General features: G+C 51.8%; 1 protein-coding gene across 1 annotated transcript in view; it reads right to left on the bottom strand.

The window, feature by feature from the left end:
• Positions 1–9,571: 9,571 nt before the first annotated feature.
• Positions 9,572–19,597, bottom strand: part of PHKA2 (phosphorylase kinase, alpha 2 (liver)) — a 79,506-nt gene continuing 69,480 nt past the window's right edge. Inside the window, exons 26-33 of the mRNA XM_006893809.1 lie at positions 19,235–19,336; positions 15,491–15,609; positions 15,086–15,115; positions 13,660–13,713; positions 12,149–12,319; positions 10,715–10,768; positions 9,986–10,186; positions 9,572–9,742 (exon numbers count right to left, since the gene is read on the bottom strand). Coding sequence (XP_006893871.1) covers positions 9,572–9,742; positions 9,986–10,186; positions 10,715–10,768; positions 12,149–12,319; positions 13,660–13,713; positions 15,086–15,115; positions 15,491–15,609; positions 19,235–19,336 — 902 coding nt within the window. The remainder of the gene's footprint in view (positions 9,743–9,985; positions 10,187–10,714; positions 10,769–12,148; positions 12,320–13,659; positions 13,714–15,085; positions 15,116–15,490; positions 15,610–19,234; positions 19,337–19,597) is intronic.

Raw genomic sequence — 19,597 nt, 5'->3', positions numbered from 1 at the left:
AAATGCAAGCAAGTGTACAAAAAGGTGGTTTTCTCCCCAGAATAGAAGCCAAATTCATCAATTAGAAATTGCCTTTTCCATCTCATTGAAGAATGGAATTGGTATCTCTATTGGAATTGCATTGATTTTGCAGATTGTCTTGGGTAGAATTGTAATTTTCTATCCATGAGCATGGTATATTCTTCCATTTCTCTAAATCTTTGTTTCTTGTAGCAATGTTTTTAAATTTTCTTCTTATAGGTCCTTTGTATTCCTAGTTAAATTTGTTTCTAAGTTATTTCATCTTGTGTTGAATAGGAGAGGTTATAGTGGCATCCTTGCCTCATTAGTGTCCTCAAGGGGAATGCCTTCACTCTCTCCCCATTGGTAACAACATTGGCTCTTGGTTTTATGTATATACTTTTCACTATGTTGAGGAAATTCCCCTCTATTCCTATTTTGTTGAATGTTTTAATCAGAAGGGATATTGTATTTCATCAAATGCCTTTTCTACATTGATAGAAGCATGCAGTTCTTGTTCTTTATTAATGTGTTGATTTAGATTTTTTCCTTATGTTGAACCATCCTTGCATACTTGTTATTAATACCAACTGATCATGTGGAATCATTTTTTTAAATGTACTGTTGGGTTCTATTGGCCAGGATTTTATTGAGGATTTTTACTTCCATGTTCATGAGAGATATTGGGCTATGGTTTTCTATTTTGGTAGTGTCTTTACTTGACTTTGGTATCAGGGATATTTTTTGCTTCATAGAATGAGTCTGGGAGTATTCCATCTTTTTTTCTATTTTCTGAAATACTTTACATAGAATTGGTGGCAGCTCTTCTTGGGATATTTGCTAGAATTCACTAATAAAACCATCTGGTGCAGGGTTGGGTTGTTTTTTTTTTTTTGTTTGGTTGGAAGTTGGTTTGTGACCTGTTCGGTTTCTTTTGTAATGGGTCTGTTCAGGTGTTCTACTTTAGTCTGTCAGTTTGGGTGGGTTGTGAGTTTTAAAGTATTTGTCCATTCATTCTAGGTTTTCATTTTTTTTATCACAGTTTTTAATAATATTGCATTATTGTGTACTGTTGAGTTGGAACTGACCGGTGGCTGACTCTCTGGTGGGTTTTCAGAGGCAGTAATAGCACCGTAGATTGACCATCCTTCTATGGCTGGTGGCCTTGAACTGTGTATGTATAGCTTTTCAAAATATTGCATTATTAATCTTTTTATTTCAGTTGATTGTGATACTGCCTCTTTTCAGAGTATTTGTGTCTTTTCCTTTTTTAGCTTTGATAATGGCTTGTAGATTTAACCTTTCTGGTTATTTTTTTTAAAACTTTTATTTTGATAGTGTTTTAACGAGAGTTTATGGAGAAGTTCTTGTACATTCTGAAGCTCCATCTGACTTATTTAGGGCATATGGCCAGAAGGGAGTAGTCCTTAGAGAAGCACATTATGCTTGGAAGAGCAGAGGGAAAAGGAAAAGATGGAAGACCCTGGATGAGATGGATTGACTCAGTGGGGTAATGGAGATAGGAGACATTGAAATGGGCTCAGGATAGGGCAGGGTTCAGAGCTGTTGTACATAGGGTTGCTATAAGTCTCAAGTGACTCGATAGCAGTAACAACAGAATTTCCAATACAATACTGAATAGGAGTGGTGATAACAGGCATCCTTGTGTAGCTCATATTCTCAAGAACACTTTTACTCTCTCGCCATAGAGAACGATGTTGGCTCTCAATTTCTTGAATATACTTTTCACTGTGTTGAAAATCCCACTTGGTCATAAATTTATTTAACTTGGTAAAGCAACCTGCATATTTGGATGCAAATACAGTTACTAGTCTGTGTTGAGAGACTTATCATTTGATGAAGGAGATGCAGCTTAGACCTGACCATTCACAGCCCACATTAATCTCTGCCCTGGCTGCACCTCAGAAGCGACCAGTCTGAAGGAGGTGGCAGGCCTAGATCACCTGCCGCCACAGCACCAGGGAGAGTGACCAGGGACCTGAGTTGCTCTACGTTAAGGGGCCTCAGTCCAGGCTCTTTCTGCCAGGTCTCCAGGAAGCTTGCATCCATGTTTGTGCGCTAAAAGCTTTGTAGTTTGTAGAACACTGGCCACATTTCTTGTGATCTTGAAATGTGTTTTTTTTTTCTTCCTTCCTTTTTTTTAAAATGTGCTCTTTGCTACAGGCAAAGCAAGCCTCCATCTCCACATCCAGTAGGAGGCGGCCTGGAGCCCAGGGCATGGTGTGCTGTCCTCTGGGGCTCCTGAGGGCTCGGCCCAAGGACCCTCTCAGGAGGCATTTAGTTGCTGAAGTTGGATGAAGTGTTCCCACTTGGAAATATGACTTGATCCTCATAGACTGAATTTAGCTCTGTAATCCCTGCAGATTTAGCTGAGAATTCCCCTCCTCTGCGTGTTTACTGTTCAAACCTACTCTGAACTAGGACAACTGAGAACCTCTCTTCGGAGAGATTTCTAAGGGAAACGTGGTGTTCTCTTCCCAGACCAAGGCAAACATGGGCTTCAGTCCTTCCTGCTCTGGCACCCGCACCCAAGGACTTTGAACATTTGCAGTCCTCCTCAAACCTTGGTTCCCCATCTGTAAATCTGTACGCTAATAATAACGATCTGTGCAAATGTCAGATGGTGCTGCCTCTGCCAGCATCTGAGAGACGTATTACTTGAACAGATACAGTTCAAATCTCTGCCACTACTGTTCTCAAGTGCCTGAGGTTTGCCCAGGCATGAGACCCACAGAGGACCATGTCCTTATTCCAGGGCTTCCTTGGGGCCAATCATCTGGGCCTCCACTTGGGGCAGATTACCCAACAAAGTGATCACAGACAGACGTGGGCTTTCTCACCAATCGCTAGTGAACCATTTCCAGTGTCACCACCAGGTTGAAGGAGTCCACGACACAGGCCCATGTTTACCTTGCTTACTGGGAACTCTATTCCTGGTGGTGGTTGTGAGCTGTTGAGCTGAACTGGCCCAGAGCGGGTCCTCTGGTGGCTTTTCAGGTCATCACATGGGAAGAAACCGTTCATCCTTCCTCCTCAGAGCAGCTGGTGTATTTGAACCCTGTGTCTTTGGGATTGCAGTGCAGCTTCTTACCATTAGGCCCCCCCAGAGCGCCCGCCACTCCCAGCAAGGATCATAATTTGAAAAGAGGCCTGGATTCTGTAGGGCTGGGAGAGAGACAGGTGCCAGGCAGCCCTGGAAGCAGACTCTTTGATGGGGTGGGAAAATGTGGGTGTGTGCACTGTAAACACGGTGGTAAGCACCTGTCTACCTTGCTTGCTGGGCAGTCCCACCCACTTCCATGCTGGGAGGCCCGCGAGGGACACAGAGCTGCCCACCCCGGGACAGTTCCCCTGACCACTGCCTCCTGCCTTTGGTGGGTGACTCACTGCAGCTCTCAAAGTTTAAAAAAGAAATGTGTCAAATTTAAAACTCAGCACAGCACATCTATTTAAAGTGCAGAGAAAGCAGCCTTTTAACAACTTGCAAGATGTGAAGCCTTTCGAACCTTATAAGGCCACAGCCCAGGTCTGCAGCTAGAGCTTTTGAAAGCCCCACTTGAAAGGGTGCCAGCCGCAAGCAGGGGGCGGCATGAGGGTGTCGTAGGGGGCCGTCTGGCAAGGTCTGGGTTTGAGATAGGGAAACACATCCAAAAGGCAGGGCCAGCCTGGAGAGGCCAGGCCTAGGGTGCAAACCCTCTGACAAGCCTGATGCACTGAGCCCTAGACAGGTGCTGGCTGTGGACACACGTGCACAGGTGGATGTCTATGAACAGCAAGGCAGTCCTGCTGGTCCACGGTTAAGTTCTGGACTTCTAGCAGAAAAGTTCATGGTTTAAATTCCCCTAAGTACATCTGAGAGCTTGACAGTGAATAAATAGGACAGAAGAACTGATGCTTTTGAGCTGTGGGTTGAAAGAGAGGGCTGAATAGCCTGGGGATGGCCAGAAGAAAAAACTGGTTAGTCTTGGACAGCAGCCAGAGAATGCGCCGCAGTGGCAAAGATGGTGAAAGGTCGCCTCACATCCTTTGGGCTTGTTGCTAGGAGAGGCTGTTCCTTGGACAGGGCCTTCATGCCTGGACAGGTGGAGGGTCAGTGGAGGAAGCCCCTCAACCAGTTGGATTGACAGCGAGTGCAGCAATGGGCATGATCAGACATGTCAGGCCCACTGGGCTGCAGGTCTCAGCTGTGGGGAGGGGGAGCGGCCTAGGCCTCGTTTCTATCCCACTTTCTGCCTGTACCTGTCATCTAGTCAGCTCTGTCCCTGCTACCATATCTGCCCTCAAAGCAGCAGCAAAGCAGGGACGTGCCCAGTGGAAGCACAGAAGTGCACCCCGGCAGTGACTCATCCTGGACCCACGAGGAGCAGCGGCCTGTCACACGCTGGTGAGTTTGGAGAGATGTCAGTGTGTACCCAGCGTTGGATGAAAACAAGGTGACATTCAATGAATGGCCAGGCCCTGGGCTGTGTGGCCTCTGGCCCTGCTCCTCCTGCTGACCTCACAGACCCCCAGTCTCAGCGTCACCGTCCCTCGAGCTGGGCTGGTGGGATGCTGGCGTGGCCTCTTCCCCTGCACTGACATGTAACTGGCCTTTCACTCACTGGGCTTTGCTTCTTTTGTGTTGTCATTTTCCCAATCTGGGGGTCATGTGCTCCTGAGTGTGTACCCAGAGCAGTGAACTGAGCCCTATTGCTGGGGGAGGGGAGGTCGGTCAGTCAGGGTTCTAGAACACTTGACTTAGGGACCCCAGACACCTGTCATGTGAGGTTCAAGCTGAAAAGCTGCAGGGGTCCACTAAGCACATGGGCTTTGCTTTTGGCACAAAGAGCTGCTGCACTCCCTTGTGGGGTGGGGCCCTGAGGCTACAGAACCTCTGTCCTCTAGGTTATCGAGGGAAAGGAGGAGGCCATGGGGGTCTGTCGGTCTGCATGGCTGTGCCTCGCCCAAGCTGAGGAGACTGACATTGAGGCCTGTCAGGGACCAGTCCCTGGTGACAGCTGGGCACAATTATTCACACTGTCAGGAGAGAGGCTTAGACCGTGAATCTGTTCCTCTTCTTTATTTTTAAATCTCCCAGCTGGTTCAAGACGTCGAAGGAAAGATGTGACAATCACTTGCATCGTGTCCCAGATGGGCTGTCACTCAGGTCCTGAAAAGGCTCACAGGACCGGGCTGAGGACAGTTCAGCCAGCTGGGATTCTCACTTCCATTCTAGGGAAGCTAAGCAGGAAAAGGGGCCAGTATGGTGCCCCCCCACCAGGCCCTGTCACTGTGGCTCGCTAATATATCCCCTGGACCCTGAGCTTGGAGGGGCTGTGGGACTAATGTCATACACCTGAGTGTCTCTTTCTGTCTGCACTCTCTCCTGAAGGGTCAAGGACATGGCTCTGAGGTCACTTCCTGGGGCAGGCAAGGTGACTCAGGCCTTTTCTAAACCAAGGGACAAAAGCCAAGGGCCACAGCTGTAATGAACACTAACTCTGGAGGCTGCCTAAACCTCCTTCCTATATCTGGAGGACCCAGTGCTGAGCCCACCTCTGCTCTGGAAAACTCTCGGGTGTTGCTTCTCCCAGCGTACAGTCATCCACGCTACCACAACACACCTGCCCCTGTGGGTACAGCCAGGGACGGTGACTTCCTGCTTCTGGAGGAGGGGGGAGCCCCTGTAAGCTAAGGCAGCCTGGCTTACTTGTGTTTGCTTACTCAGTAGTGAATACTTCTACAGATTCATAAGCAAGCAAAAGTATACCAATCATCAAAACACAGAAGGCCTGCGCTTACTGGGTAACCTGCCACTTAGTGGGGTGTCCCGTGTTTCCCCCAAGACTGGGGAGTGATTTGGATCCCCCCAAAGCTGGGTTTCTGGCTCTGCCGCTGATCCCATGACTTACCTGTCTTCTTCCACAGCTGGGATTCTACTTAGCCCCATGGTCCTGGCTCCTGTGAGTTGCCTGTAAGAACTCTGACACGCAGCAAAGGAGACACCAGGGCCGTCAGGGATTAGGACCCGGGACAGGGAGTCTATCCTGGGCTTGCAACCTGAAGATCTTGCAAAGGAAAAAAAATGAGTGGCCCATTGACCGGCAGCGGCATCACTGGGCTCAGGGCTGATGCAGGTTGGTCCTGTGGGGGTGACTCTTCAGAGCGCGCAGCAGCTGTTCCACAGTTGAGGGCTACAAGGGTTTGGGGTTGGCCCAAGCCACAGCTGCTACCTTTCCTTTGAGGGCCTTCCCATTACTCCTAGGTGCACAGATAACACTCCCTGCCGAGTCTGGCTGGCAGCACAGTGGAGCCACCGCAAGGCAGCTCGATGATTCTTGCCCCCAACCCGACCCTGAACATGGCTGTTGAGGAGTCTCCCTTGCTGGTACACCTCTTAAGCCTCCCCATTGGGAGACTGAGCCTGGGAACTTGGGGCTTGAGAGCTTGCTGAGAGGCTTCGGGTCTCCCCAGGTTCCTGGAGAACTGGGGCCTTCTGGAAACATGGTCCTCAGACCCTGCAGAGATGCCAGACCAGAGGACAGGGCCTTTGAGAGCTCAGAGTCACCTCGAAAGAACAGCACCAAGGGCAGGGACGAGAGGTTGCTGTGCCCCCCCCCAACGACAAAGCCGGACGGATGAGAGCAGTGCACGTCAACACGACAGAGATGGCGCCACTGTCACCGACGAGGGAGGCCACACCCCAGTCTGCTAGACTAGAATGAAATAGCAGCAGTAAACTGGCAAACCTTCTGGCATCTAATTTCTTCTCCTTTTCTTCTCTTCCACCCAGGCAGTGCACGCGTGACCTCCTGACTGAGGCTCACCCTGGGAGACACAGAGCGGGACAGCACCTCTTGGATCACCTGGCCCTGGGGGTGTTGCGAAGCAGATCTGGTTTTCTAAGGAGAGAGCCCCTCAACCAGGTGGGTTAACACAGTGACTGCCGCAATGAGCTCGAGTGCATCAGATGAGGAGGCCGGCACAGGACAGGGCCTAGATCAGTTGCTTGCAGAGTCACTGTTAGATTTGACTTGACAGGACCTAACAAGAACGAACAGCTTTGGTGGCCTAGGGCGTAATGAGTTGTACTGTTAACCGGAAAGCACACAGTTGGATCCATGAGTTGCTCCACTGGAGAAAGAGGGGCAGACTCCTGTTCGTTTTTAGCCTCTGAAAACCCGGTAGAGGGTCAGTTATGAGTCGGTCTTGACTTGATGGCACTGAGAATTAGATGAGCAAGAACGTGCCCCTCCTCAGCCCCCAGGCAGGTGGGTCATGGATTCTTTATCTTCTTACACATGTGCAAACTGAGGCCCAAGGAGGTGGGTGGCCAGCTCCTTGGCTATGGAATTGGTACAGGGCATGTCTGCTCCTGGCTCAGCGGGCTTCTGCTCAGAGAACACTCTAGCCCCTCAGCACCAGCCAAGGTCAACAACAGCTTCTCCAAGGCTGGGGGGTGGGGGAGCGGACACCCTGGCAGCCTCCTCCAGCCCCTCATCCGCTCACAGAAGGGATCAGGCCTGGGAACACTGGCTGTCTTTGAAGCTCGTGGCCTGGAGAAATGCAATACTATTTCAGGGTTTCGTTTTAAAGAGGTTTCAAAGGAGAGCCTTGAAGGCTCAGAACGGCTTATTATGGCTTCTCCCCCAGCTGCTTCCCAGCATGGGGAGGCCCCAACTTCCGCATCTGTCCTGCACGTCATCCGCAGGCAGGTGACTGTTTGTAGTGAACACCTGGCTCATACGGGGGGCTGGTACCTCTCCTTGATTTTTTTCCTCCCAGGAAGCCTCCACAATCGGGGCCCGTCTCACACTGTCTGAAATTCCCTTCAGGGAGTCTGTCGCGGGGTGCTGTGACTTATGTTCAGGACAGCAGAAAAAAAAAAAGGCCAAGAAAATGCCTCTAGGGAAGCAGGGTGCTTATGATCTTTGACCCCAAGAGGGAAGGTGCTCTCTTTCTGGGGCCACCCACCGTTGGAGGACCTTCACCCCTCTGGACAAGAATAAGGGGAAGATTGAGGGGAGCAATCTAGGGGCCCCTCTACTAAGCCCCCTATACTTCCCCCGCAGCCTCCGTGACGGTGAGGAGGCCCCTGTCCCTCTCATTTGTCTTTGTGTGCTCACAGCTGAGAGAGTCCCAGATCCAGTAAGGAAGGCAGACTCTAGTAATGTGAGGAGAAAGGTTTTATGTACCAACACCAACAGGAAGACACACAAGGGTGAGGGAAGGGAGAGAAGCAAGCCTAACTCTCTGCAAGGGAGATCCTGTGGTTTGGAAAAGGCACAAGGCAAAAGGGGTGTGGAGCCGTGTGCACACCCCACAGACACGGACGGAGTCACCCCAGTAGCAGTTCTCCCAAGGGCAGTGTGGCTTAGACTGAAGGTGGCACTTGTCACTTGCACACCTCTCTAGATGTGACCCTCGGGGTGGCATCCTGACTTGGAGCAGTGGCACAGCCCTGTCCTCTCAAAGAGCCTCCTCTTCTCTACCTCCACGTCAAGTGATGAGGACATGGGCCAACAGCCACGTCTCTACCTCCAAGGTCGTGACCGGGCAGCTCTCTGCCTCTGGCCATGAGGCTCAGTCTGCCTTTTAGGACTCACTGAGAGGTGAACAGTTATTTCCTGCTTGTTCTTTTCCTTCTCTGCCAAGGGAAGACAGTGCCGGGAGAGGAAGTCCATTCACCAGGGCTTGGCTTTGCAAGGCCCTCTTGTGCCCCGGGTCCCCTGCAATCAGGGCGTCCACCCATTTCTGCCTCTGAGCCTGGAGAGGAAAGCGCTTCGGTGGCACGGCTCTATTTATAGCCGGGAAGCATTGTTTCTGTGGGAACACACCACTAATTTTCATGGCATCTGATGACTTATGTGCTGGCTTCACCCAGAGCGCAGGCGAAGTATCGACTCGCCTGCCGCGCTGGCCCTCTGGGCTTGTGGGCAGCAGCACTTCATGGGTCCGGACCCTCAGCGAAGCCAATGCCTCTCGGGAGGAAACTCTGGCCAACGCCAATCTTAAAACAAGATGTGCATCTCCACCTTCATATACATGACAGGAGAAACCCCTAATTCATGGGCTGCCAAGAGAAACTCCTTAAATGCTGTCAGCCAAATCTGAGGGCAACCACCTAAGGAGTTCTAGGACGTGAAGGCAGCAAGGCCGATAAACCAAACAAGAGGCAACAGAACGCAAGGCACAGTGGGACCAGGATTCCACAGAAAGAACCGCTCTATTTGGTAAACAGTTTGGTCCAGACACCCCGCATCCTGTTAAGATAGTCTCCTTATCAAGATACTTGTCTAGCTGCTGTTGCTAGAAGGATCTTTTCATCTTTATGATGTGTCACTAGCTCCTCGAACCTATTTCTGGAACGCTCTGTGAGCCAATTTAAGCTGCCTTCTCAGTTAACTCTGCACTCAAGAGTCAGTCATTTCTTCCACAGAGTCCCCGAGACCAGATGCTGTGACATGGCTCCAGCGAAACTGGGGGTGCACAGGGTGCAGAAGGGAAGTTCTCAACGATGTTAGGGGTTAAGTAACAGGTTCCAAAGGCAGGCCTGCAGCCAGCGGAGTGTCTACTGCACATGGCAGCCGGTGCTGGGCAGCAACTCCTGCAAACTGGAGGCTACTGCTTTTGTTAAGTAGGTCATGGTGCCATAGGCCCCACTGGGGGCACTGTCGTAAAAGTAGTGACAAATCCCAGTGGCTTGGTCTTGCTCCAGGTTGTCCAGGGTGCCCATGGCCATCTGCAGCAGGAAAGAGCAGAAGGACATGACTTGAGAAAGGGACTATGGGTGAGGATTCACCCAGGGCCGTTGAAAGTGGTGGTTTTTAGGGTAAAACCTATGGGGTGGCAGGCCTTGCCCCTTTCCATGAGCAAATGGCCAAGGTTTTAGCACTTCCTGTGACATTTTTCTTGACTGAGCCTCTTCTTTCCTACCAGATACAGGGTACACTTGCAGGAGACCTTTCCGCTGCATGGCACTCACCTGGTCCTGCAGGAACAGCTGGTTGGCCGCCTGCACGATCTGGTCCACATGGATGATGCCCCCTAGGCTGTTCGTCTCCGTGTCTGAGAGCAATGTCAGCACCAGGATTGCTTCCACCAGCAGCTGTCGGTACTCGGGCTGAGGCACACGGTTCAGCACCGACTCCACGTGGACAGCGAACTTGATCTCATGTGGGGTCATCTGCCAAAGGGACCAGTGTGGACAGACGGGAGTTAGGTGAGCACAGACACAGCCCTCACCAAGGGCTCAGCTCAATACCACCTCTTTCGTTGGGGGAGGGGGTGGTCCTTTTCAATTATACCAACAAGACTCCTAGGGGTTCGAGACACAGAGCTCTCCCCTGGGACCCGTGGTTCCATTTTCTCATCCAGCTCACTTGACTAGGATGTCACAGGGGCAAAGATGATCTATTTTGGTGGCATATAGTATGGTAAAAACAAGCATCTATCTGTTTGGAGAAGGATAATTAGGGGCAAACAAGTCAAGGAAAGCAGCTGTTTTCAGCAGACCAGAAGGGGTCTAGCCTGAGATATAATTATTCTTGTTGTGGCTTGACGGGGTCTGTGCTGTGGCTAAGAACTGCTGTCTCAGAGGGCAAGTAGAAACTGACCAACATGAAGAAGCTTGGCAAAATGTGAGGACCCCATGGCCTGCCTGTCTCAAGCCTGTGAAAGAGGACATCGAAGATGAAGGGCTTCCCCGTCGTACCTCTTGTGTCGTTGAGGCGGGGAGGACATAGCCATCAATGGAGAGGCCGTGGCACTGCAGGGGGAAAAAAAAACAGCTTTTCTGTCATATTCCAGAAGGTTGTACGTGCACATGTGTGTGCACATACGCACACCTCAAGCCAGCCGGCCCTGGAAACTTGGGCTGGAACATGCCAGACTGCCAGTTATTTTTAGGCAGCTTGTTCACACTGCCCACAGGCTGTGTTTTTGATAGAACAATTCTAGGGAAGCCAGCAGGCAGCTTTCAGATCGCACAGGAACAATGCCCTCAGGAGCTGCTGCGGCCTCTGTGGAGGCTCGCTTGCCTGGCACTGAACTTGGCAGCTGAGAGGCCCCCGTTCGGGCAATAATCAGGGGAGGGTTTCGCGGTTCCTGCTGGTGAATGATGCCCTGCGCCTTTGCTGGCATCTATTTTGAGGCGTCTATAATAAGCACGAAATCACATAGGAGTCAGGCACGTGCAGAGACGTGCACACGCACGCCCGGGGGTTGAACCACTGCAGTGGCTCAATGACACTGCCTCTTCATAATAAAAGCTCCCTGGGAGGGAGCCAGGAGCGGCTCGGGAAGCGTGTGGGACCCTGGGAAGAATGGGGGGATTTTCTAGCAATAGCTTGTGCGGTCTAATTAGTTTGGTACTAAATCAAGGCTCTGGCACCAGAGGGCTGAGGACAGAAAGGCACCTGCACCCCTTGGCTTTTGTGGCTACAAACTCCCCGAGAAGAGGCCGAGGACAGGAAGCGGAGGCTTCTGCAGGCTCAGCTTGGACATGGGGACCTGTGTGTGAGCCTGGTGTCACAGGACCCAGCGGGCAGCTCCAGGAAGGTAGGCTGTTTTGTCTTTGGGGGCTCCATCCCTTCCTCTTCTTACTGGGAAATGAGCTAAAATATCACTGAGGGGGCGGAAAACCAATCCTGCCCTGGTCTGCACAGCAGCCGCCAGCCAGGAAGAAGAGCTCTGATGCAGTCCCCATAAGACTTGGTGATGTCCCCGCTGGTGTCCTGGGCGACAGGCACGTGCACAGGTTCTGCAGCGTCCAATGCACCCAGCATCTGCTTAGAGTGAGCGCCGCTACTGCTGTCTGAGCAGCCCCCAGGCAGAGGGGAGTGGACAGTGCATCCAGCCAAGGCCGCCTCCAGTCTCTGCCTACCTCCTGACTTTTCTGTATTCCAAAACAGATCGTATTTGGTCCTACATAAGCTGGACCTTTCTCTTCAGTTGTGCCACAGGTCCCATGTCCACTCAGAATGCATGGAGCTGTCTGGAGTCATGACTGGGGACTATTGGCATCCTCTGATGGAAGCCAAAGGGGGCTTGGCATAATATGTGCACAAGACTGTCCTCCCAGAACACCAGGATTTGGGGGTACCACTGCACCTCACAAAGGGATTACCTTCCCTAGGAGCAAGCTCACCTTGTGGAGGATCTTCCACACCTTCTGGTAGAAGCCCACAGGGACTCTGTTAATGGCCCCATCCAGCCTGCGCCTGCGCAGCCACTGGCCCTGCTGCTCCCCCCAGCTGACGTGACAGCCTCCCGAGTCTGAGGAAGATGTGCCTGTGGGTGACGATGGGGTGCTGGACTTCTGGAAGACAAGACAGCACGCGGCCCTGACACTCCCCACAGTTGCACTGGCCCCCCCCCCAACCTGGATTCGGCCTGGCTCACTTCTAGAAAGTGGTGTCGTCTTTTCCTTCATATGTTAATGACATCTTCTTTCTGGGGACAACTCTTGGCCCCCAAGGTAACAGGCACCCACCCCAGCCTTCCCCCGCCTCCTGTCAGTCCTCATCTCAGCCAGTCCCTCGACCTTGCTCATCTGCAAGGAGCCATATGAGGCCCTTGGACAGAGTGGCCTGTGAGTACTCCCGGGGTGTGATGTGTAAACCTTGGGAACTATACTGTCTAGGGGTGAGGGCTCCAGAAGGGCCTCAGCCAAGAGCCTGCTGCTCAAAACCTGGCTGCATGATCTGTGGAGCCCCTCCATCAAGCAGGAGAGATGCCCTCTTCCCAGAGAGACCCCAGCCCACTGCTGTAGTCCAACAGAGAAAGGACAGTCACCTCCCCATAGGGTGAGTGCCACAGAGATGAGAGGGCACAACTACAGAGCAGGGACAGGTGGGGCCTGGGGCTAAAGACAACAGTAAGGACTCTGGCTCGGCCTTCTGTGCAGGGGCCTCACATGCAGGCCCAGGCCACTTTCTCCTGCCTTAGACTGAGAACAAGGGCATCATCCTGCATATGCTCCTTACAGCCAAGCTCCCAGATCGCCAGGGCTGGGGCAAACCCCTTTCCAGTGAGACATCCCCTTGGGATTCTAAATGCACACCATCCCATTTGCAGGTTGGAAAAGGGAGCCCCGACATAAACACAGTCCAGGAGGCACCGCCTCGCGGCTCTTGGTTGCTCTTCCTTAGGTCTTAGTTTGGAAAGGCAGGCAGGCAGGCTGGATTACTCCACCGACCTCATTATTGCCATTTCAATGCGGCAACGACTAGCTCCACATCCAAACCATTAGAGTTGTGCTGCGCTCTTCACCCCTCACAGCCCTCTCATCCTCTCCAGTTTGAGGGGGGAGAACCTGACTCGCTTGTGCTCTCCCCGACCCAGGACCCAACCAGGAAGGCCATGCACCAAGCAGCAAGGGACATCCTTCACCACCGTGACTCCAGAGAAGGCACTGGAAGCAGGGCCCAAGATTCTGGACTCTTCCAGCAGTTGCTGAGGAGCAGAGGCTGGACTCCAAATGGAAAACAAAGCTAAATTCAAGGCTCTCAAAATTCCAGCTTGGGGAGGCTGTTGGCATCACACCACTTGCCCCCTGCTCAAATCACAGGAGGTCAAGGACAAGACGAGGCAGGAGAAAGAAGAAAGCAATAAGACAACACCAAGGACAAGGAGGCAGGATCTTGGCGCACGGTTTACCGTTGACTTGGAGGGATGCGCGGTGCTCGCCATGACCTGGCTCACGGAAAAGAACTACGAGAGAGAAAGAATGGACTCAATTAGGTGTGAGGACACCAAGAGCGTGGCGGGAGGAGAAGCACCCAAATATCCCAGGAGCCAGAGGGGAAGAGCCCCCACAGCAGATTCTGCTGCACAAACGGCCCATCCCAGAGGACACCCAGGAGCTAACACTATAGAGAACTTGGCAAATGGTCAAGCGAGGGCATAGTTTTCCACAGATGTCCTGAGGAATAGTAACCTCTTCTAAAAATCTACAAAGACCACGCCAAGGACTGGCCTTCATTTGTTAAATGAATGGCTACGCTCAGGCTGATGACCTTCGGCCAAACGATTCCCACCCCTCAGCACGCAGAGGGCAGCCTGCACAAGCCTATCAGCAGGGTTTCTGAAAAGCTGAAGGGAAATGAAAAACGCTATGGCACCAATTAATCTGGAGCTGGTAACAATCGCTTTCCTCGCAGCACAAGGTCTAACACAGTTTCCTGGCTGGCCGAGTCTAAATCCATCACAGGCTGGGGGGGCGGTGGGGAGTCTCTATCCCCAACCTGTGCGCACGCAGCTCTGAAATGGAGGGGGAGGACTCAGTGGCTGGTAGAGGGACAGGATCTGAAAGCGGGCTCCTGACTTGGGACGTGAAGCAACTGGAACAATCAAGTACATCACACCCCCAGCAATGCCAGGATGTGATAGGACCCATTTTCGCTACATCTCATCCCACAGTGTGGGAGGGCAGAAGGCGGGGGTCACGGGGTGACATAAAAGAACAGGTTCCTATCTCTTTCCTTCCAGATTGACATCTCAAGTGATCAGGGAATCAACTCTGACCCGCGGCAAACCCGTGAGAGAAGTGCCCCAAAGGACTGTCTAGGCTGTAATGACTAGACGACCATGTTTGTTCCCCTGGGGAGTTTGAACTGGCACCCTTTCAGCAGCCACGCAGGGCCCCGTAAGAGGAAAGGTTAGCAGCATTCTTTCTGCTGAAGTAATCAACAGCCACTTTTCCTTTCTCTTTGGGCAGATTTACTGGAGGTTCAAGTTCACCAGAGGCATGTCTGAAGGCAGGCCAGGTGAGTTACTAAAACGTCAGCTGGGATGCACGTGGGGTCACCCGTACCTGATGCAGGCTCAGGGGCAACTGGCTAGTTTTCTGTTTTTCTCTGCGCAGCCAGCCACCCTGAACCAACTCAGGACCATCTTTTCTACAAGTATCTCACAAACCAGAGTTCCATGCTGTTTTTAAGGGGTGGGGGGCACCATCATTTCTCTCTGCTTTCGAGTCTGGCTCCCTGTCTCCAGAGGCCACCGGTCCTAGCGCCTCCCACACTCAGGCCAGAAAGAATGTGAAAGGCCACCCAAAAGACCAGACATGGCAAAAAGGATTCACCTGTTCGTCAGCACTAAACCGCCGAGTCATCTGCAAGAAAGAAGGCACCCGGGAGTCAGCACAGGGCAGCTCCGCGCCCGCTGTGCCCTCCAGAGCCTGGCGCACCCACTCTAGAGGGGCATGATTTGCTTTTGAAATAGGAAAGAAAATCGGACTGTATTCCTCACTGCAAATTATGGCCAAAAAGGGGGAAGGCGTTCGCTTGACACTGTCCCAGCCCTTGGCTTAGTGCCTGGACCGTGAGAGCTGAGCAGCAACTCTAGGGAATGACTAAGGCCCCTGTGAGGGTGGGGTGGTGGCGCAGGCAAGCAGCTCTGGGAGACCTGGCGGGGTCCAAGGTCCTGAGTGCCCTGGGCTTCTGTCCTGCCGAGGGGAGCGCTCCCCGAGCCACTGCCACGATCTTACCTGCTTCATCTCGCTCCTCAGCTTGCTGATGCCACTCCTCTCTGTTTTGGTGACTCCCGTGTGTCCCACCTCGTGGATGGAGATGGCAGGGCTTGATGTGACAGAGTGGATAGGTCGCACTGGAGGGGGAAACATACATTCTTAGAAATGATAGTTCCCATCCTCATGGACAAAATGCCCCCAATGATGGGCTGCTTCTATTCCTGTCTCTCCCATCAGTGATCAGCTCCCTCGGAGGGGGCCCCATTGGCCCAGTAAACTAACGGGGCCTGCGCCACAGCCCAGGTCAGCCAGGCCTTGGAGACACAGAGGAGGAGCACACATCACTCATGGGACATGCAACTGACACGGTTGTTGTGTAGTGTCGAGTCGGGAATGACTCATCTCTGACCTTCCAGCGGGTTATCAGCGGCTGCAAATCACACGGGAGGAGACTGCACATCTTCTCCGTGGATTCTAACAGCCTGCCTTTGTGGTTGGCAGCACAACTCCTTACACGAGGCCCCCAGAGCTCCGTGCCGCGAGCACTAGTGGTTAGCACAAGGTGGGCCTTGGGCACCGTGCACTTGGAAGAGCTCTCCCATGGAGTCAGTGACAACAGCAACTTGAAGGGCTACCAAGGAACCTTCAGGGCCAGTGGGTTTATGTCACCAAGAAAGGAATGACTCAGAAAAGGAGGGTGACAATACTTGCCCACTTGGATGTCATCAGTTCTCGCACTGGACATGGTGTATTGTTCACTCTGAACGTTCTCAACAGAACACACATTGCCCAACAGTGAAAATAGGAAAAAATGCTGCTAGTGGACATAAAAGCTGTTACTAGTTGGATATGCTCCGTAAAAAGAATTCTCTCCACATGAACCTTCCTTGTAGGAAATGGCGACAATCCAAGACCAGAGCTGACGCCTATGGACATTTTAGCGGTCACCTGTCCAGGTTTGTTACTTATGACCAAGATAACATGTTTTTGAGAGACTGTGAATATTCCCCCCTATAATCTGCCATGACATTAAACAGTCTATCCCCTCATGTTTTATGATCTCTTATCATCTGATTTCCGGAGCAGCCAGTAGAATACATGATTTTTTCTTTCTCTAAAGGGTTTATTAAGATTAAAGTGTAGGGCTCATTGCTAACCCTGCTGGAATCTGTCCCTAAGTGTGTGTAGCCCGAGGCAAGCCAGCTGTCCCCTGAAAGTGCTAAAACTGCTAAGTACTCAACCAACCCATGGAAAGAATCAGTGCAAAGGACTAATGTACATTTCCGTCTCCACGACCCTGAAGCCAGATAAATTAGACAGTGCCCAGCCACCACTGCTGAGCCCTAGAAAGGGGTCACAACAGAATGGTCTGAATAGAGTTGGAGAAAAATGTACAACAAAATATCAGTGGAAAAGAAACCAAAACAAACTCATGAGCAAGACTCTAGTTCTTAATCACCCCTCAATCGTGGAACTGAAATCACTTGATCCAAATCAATGTCCACCAAACAACTGCCAGGCCTCTGTGATCGAGACCACCAGGGAGGAATGTACCTCTCAGAACAATCAGCCACAGGAGACAAAGCCCAGAAGACAAGGAGGATGGATGGAAAGAGAAACACTGGGAGAAGTGGGATAGTGCTATTACATCATGCCAACTATAATCTATGTCATAAAACAAATGTGTATGAACTGTTGAATGAAAAACTTGCTCACACTGCTTGTGAGCCACTTTCACCCAGATCACAAGAAAGGAAAATCTGCTGTGTGCTCACTGAGGGGGTTTGCAACTTGGGTGCCTGTGGCCACTGGCTGGGCAATGTGGGGTCACCTGGGCCAGAAGCTGTGGGATTGTGGTGAGTGAGGTGCCCCTGACCAGCAGCCCTAGCAGAAGGAAGTGTGGGGGTGGGAAGTGGAGACAGCAGATGGGGGCTGAGCTTGTTGGAAGGCCCCTGGGCTGGATAGGGCGGCTGAGAGCCGAGGGAGTGGCAATTACCAGGGGCAGGAGGCTGACCCACTCAGCAAGGCCACCCTCCCCTCACCTGGAAGGCTGCTCCAGCTTCGGTGCCCTCCTATTACCAGCCTACTTGGAAGGGCTGCTCCCACCAGGCCCATCTGCTGAGACCCCCCCCCCCCAAGCCAAGGGCCCTGTTTACAGGTTCCTTCCCCCGGCAGCAACCCCTGGACCATTGAAGCTTTGAGAGGAGGGACACTGGCAGGGGACTGAGGCCTCTGGAACACAGCAGTGAAGGGACCGCTGAGAGGACAGCGGGGTCGGGGATCCTCTACGAGGATGCGGCTTTGGTTGGCAGGCCCGTGAGGAACTACTTCTCTCCCACATCTCAAGACTTAATAAAATTTCTAAGCCTATTTGCGCTGGCCAATTGACAAAAATTGAACAATTACAAATGACAATTAACAAATGATGTTCTATTTCAAAAGACATGTTTACGGCTTCCGAGTGACACTGCTCTCCTCTCCTAGCTTCATGAGCATCGACAGCTTCCCATTAATAGCAATTTCCAGCAATTCTCTACGTCCAACCATGCAAATGGTGCGACGGTAGGCAGAGCACACTCAGTATTTATCTGGGATCTTTACACTTCAAGCCTGGTAACTTCAACGTCACTGGGAATGGCTTTTGGACAAGGAGCCTGGGTGGCTCCTTCGTGATAGGGAAAAGCCACAGAAGCATCTGAGGGCTCGAGGCAGCCTTTGCCACCTGGCACACATGTGGGGAGAAATACAAAGTATCCAATGTACTTATTACATGAAAAGAATGACAGCCCTCAGCTCATCTCCTGGGTTGATGAAATAAATTAAAAAATGTGTCTGTAAATAATTTCACTTTATTCTGAGGAGAAAAAAAAATAATTGCTTCAATTATAATTAGGGAGCACTGGAGAACAGAATCCCGCCAAGACTGGGGCAATTAAGTCTCCGAGCAGAGCAAACAAGGCTCTGGTGCCTGCAGCGCACAGGGCGGGGCAGGCGAGAATGCCCTTGGCAGGTGGCGCTGCGAGGTTCATCTCCAGGCCTGGTTAGGGCAGCAGGTTTGGGCAGCACCTTCTGGAAGTGCTAACTGCAACGGAGCCCATTCCTCCTTGCCTCTCCTTCCATCTGTCTAGAAGCCTGAGGGGTAGAGGTGTGAATGCCATGCCCGTCTAGAACTGCACTGGAAATGTCCTCCAGGCAAACCTCTGAGGGTGCCACGTTTACAGCCCGGGGCTCTGTGGAGCTTGGGAAAGCGCCCGAACCAGTGGCTGCTGCGGACTTGATTCTAACTCACGATGTCCCCACATGTGTGCCAGAGAGGAAGTGGACCCCACAGTGTTTGCTGTGGCAGATTTTTCAGAAGTAAATTGCCAGGCTTTTCTTCTGAGGTGCCTCTGGGTAGACCCAAACCACCTCCTTTTTGAAAAGCATCACCCCAGTACTCCCTTGGAGCCACACTGCTGTGGGTGGTTGCTGAGAAGATCCCAACTCATGGTGACTGGGCCTGTGACCTTTCTGAGCCGATCACCAGGCGGTTCCTCTGCAGCACCCCTGGATGGTTCGAATCACCAAACTTAGCTGAAGAGCCTAACCATTGCATCCCACAGTAACTCTGTTAATATTACAGTCATAAATTTAGTCCCAAGCCTTCATTCTAGTTTGTTTACAAATGAGGTAGCCTGGTAAGATGATGGGCAGGGTGAGTGGGAAATCTCGGATCTGCAACCTCCCCTCTGCCCCTCACAGTGAAAATGGTTATTTACTTACCGCTTCTTTCAACACCGAACTCTTTCCCACTGAGAATATGGTGCAGCAGACTTTTCATATCAAAAGGGCTGAGGTTCATCAAACTTTCAGAAGCTTCTTCTCCTAAAAGCCAACACATAAGTGTCCCACAAGCCAGTGAAGCCAGGGTGGAGGATGGGGGTGCGGTGGCACATGCTGTGCATGCTCTTGTGGGTCTAAATCCTGCCTAATGTTTAGACACGCACTTATAGATCTAATGCTGGGGTGATCTTGCGATGGGTATATAGATTTAAGCTAACAAGGCCTCATCTGACTGACACACAATGACAAGGAAACACTGGCAGGTGAGGGCGTGGGGGTCGGGCAGGACAGAGGGTGCAGTGT

This window comes from Elephantulus edwardii, unplaced genomic scaffold (assembly GCF_000299155.1).
Source record: "Elephantulus edwardii isolate Elephantulus edwardi_28Jun2011 unplaced genomic scaffold, EleEdw1.0 scaffold00131, whole genome shotgun sequence".
Lineage (NCBI taxonomy): Eukaryota > Metazoa > Chordata > Mammalia > Macroscelidea > Macroscelididae > Elephantulus > Elephantulus edwardii.
Note: the sequence above shows the minus strand (reverse complement) of the source record. Positions and strands in the feature narration are given on the sequence as shown.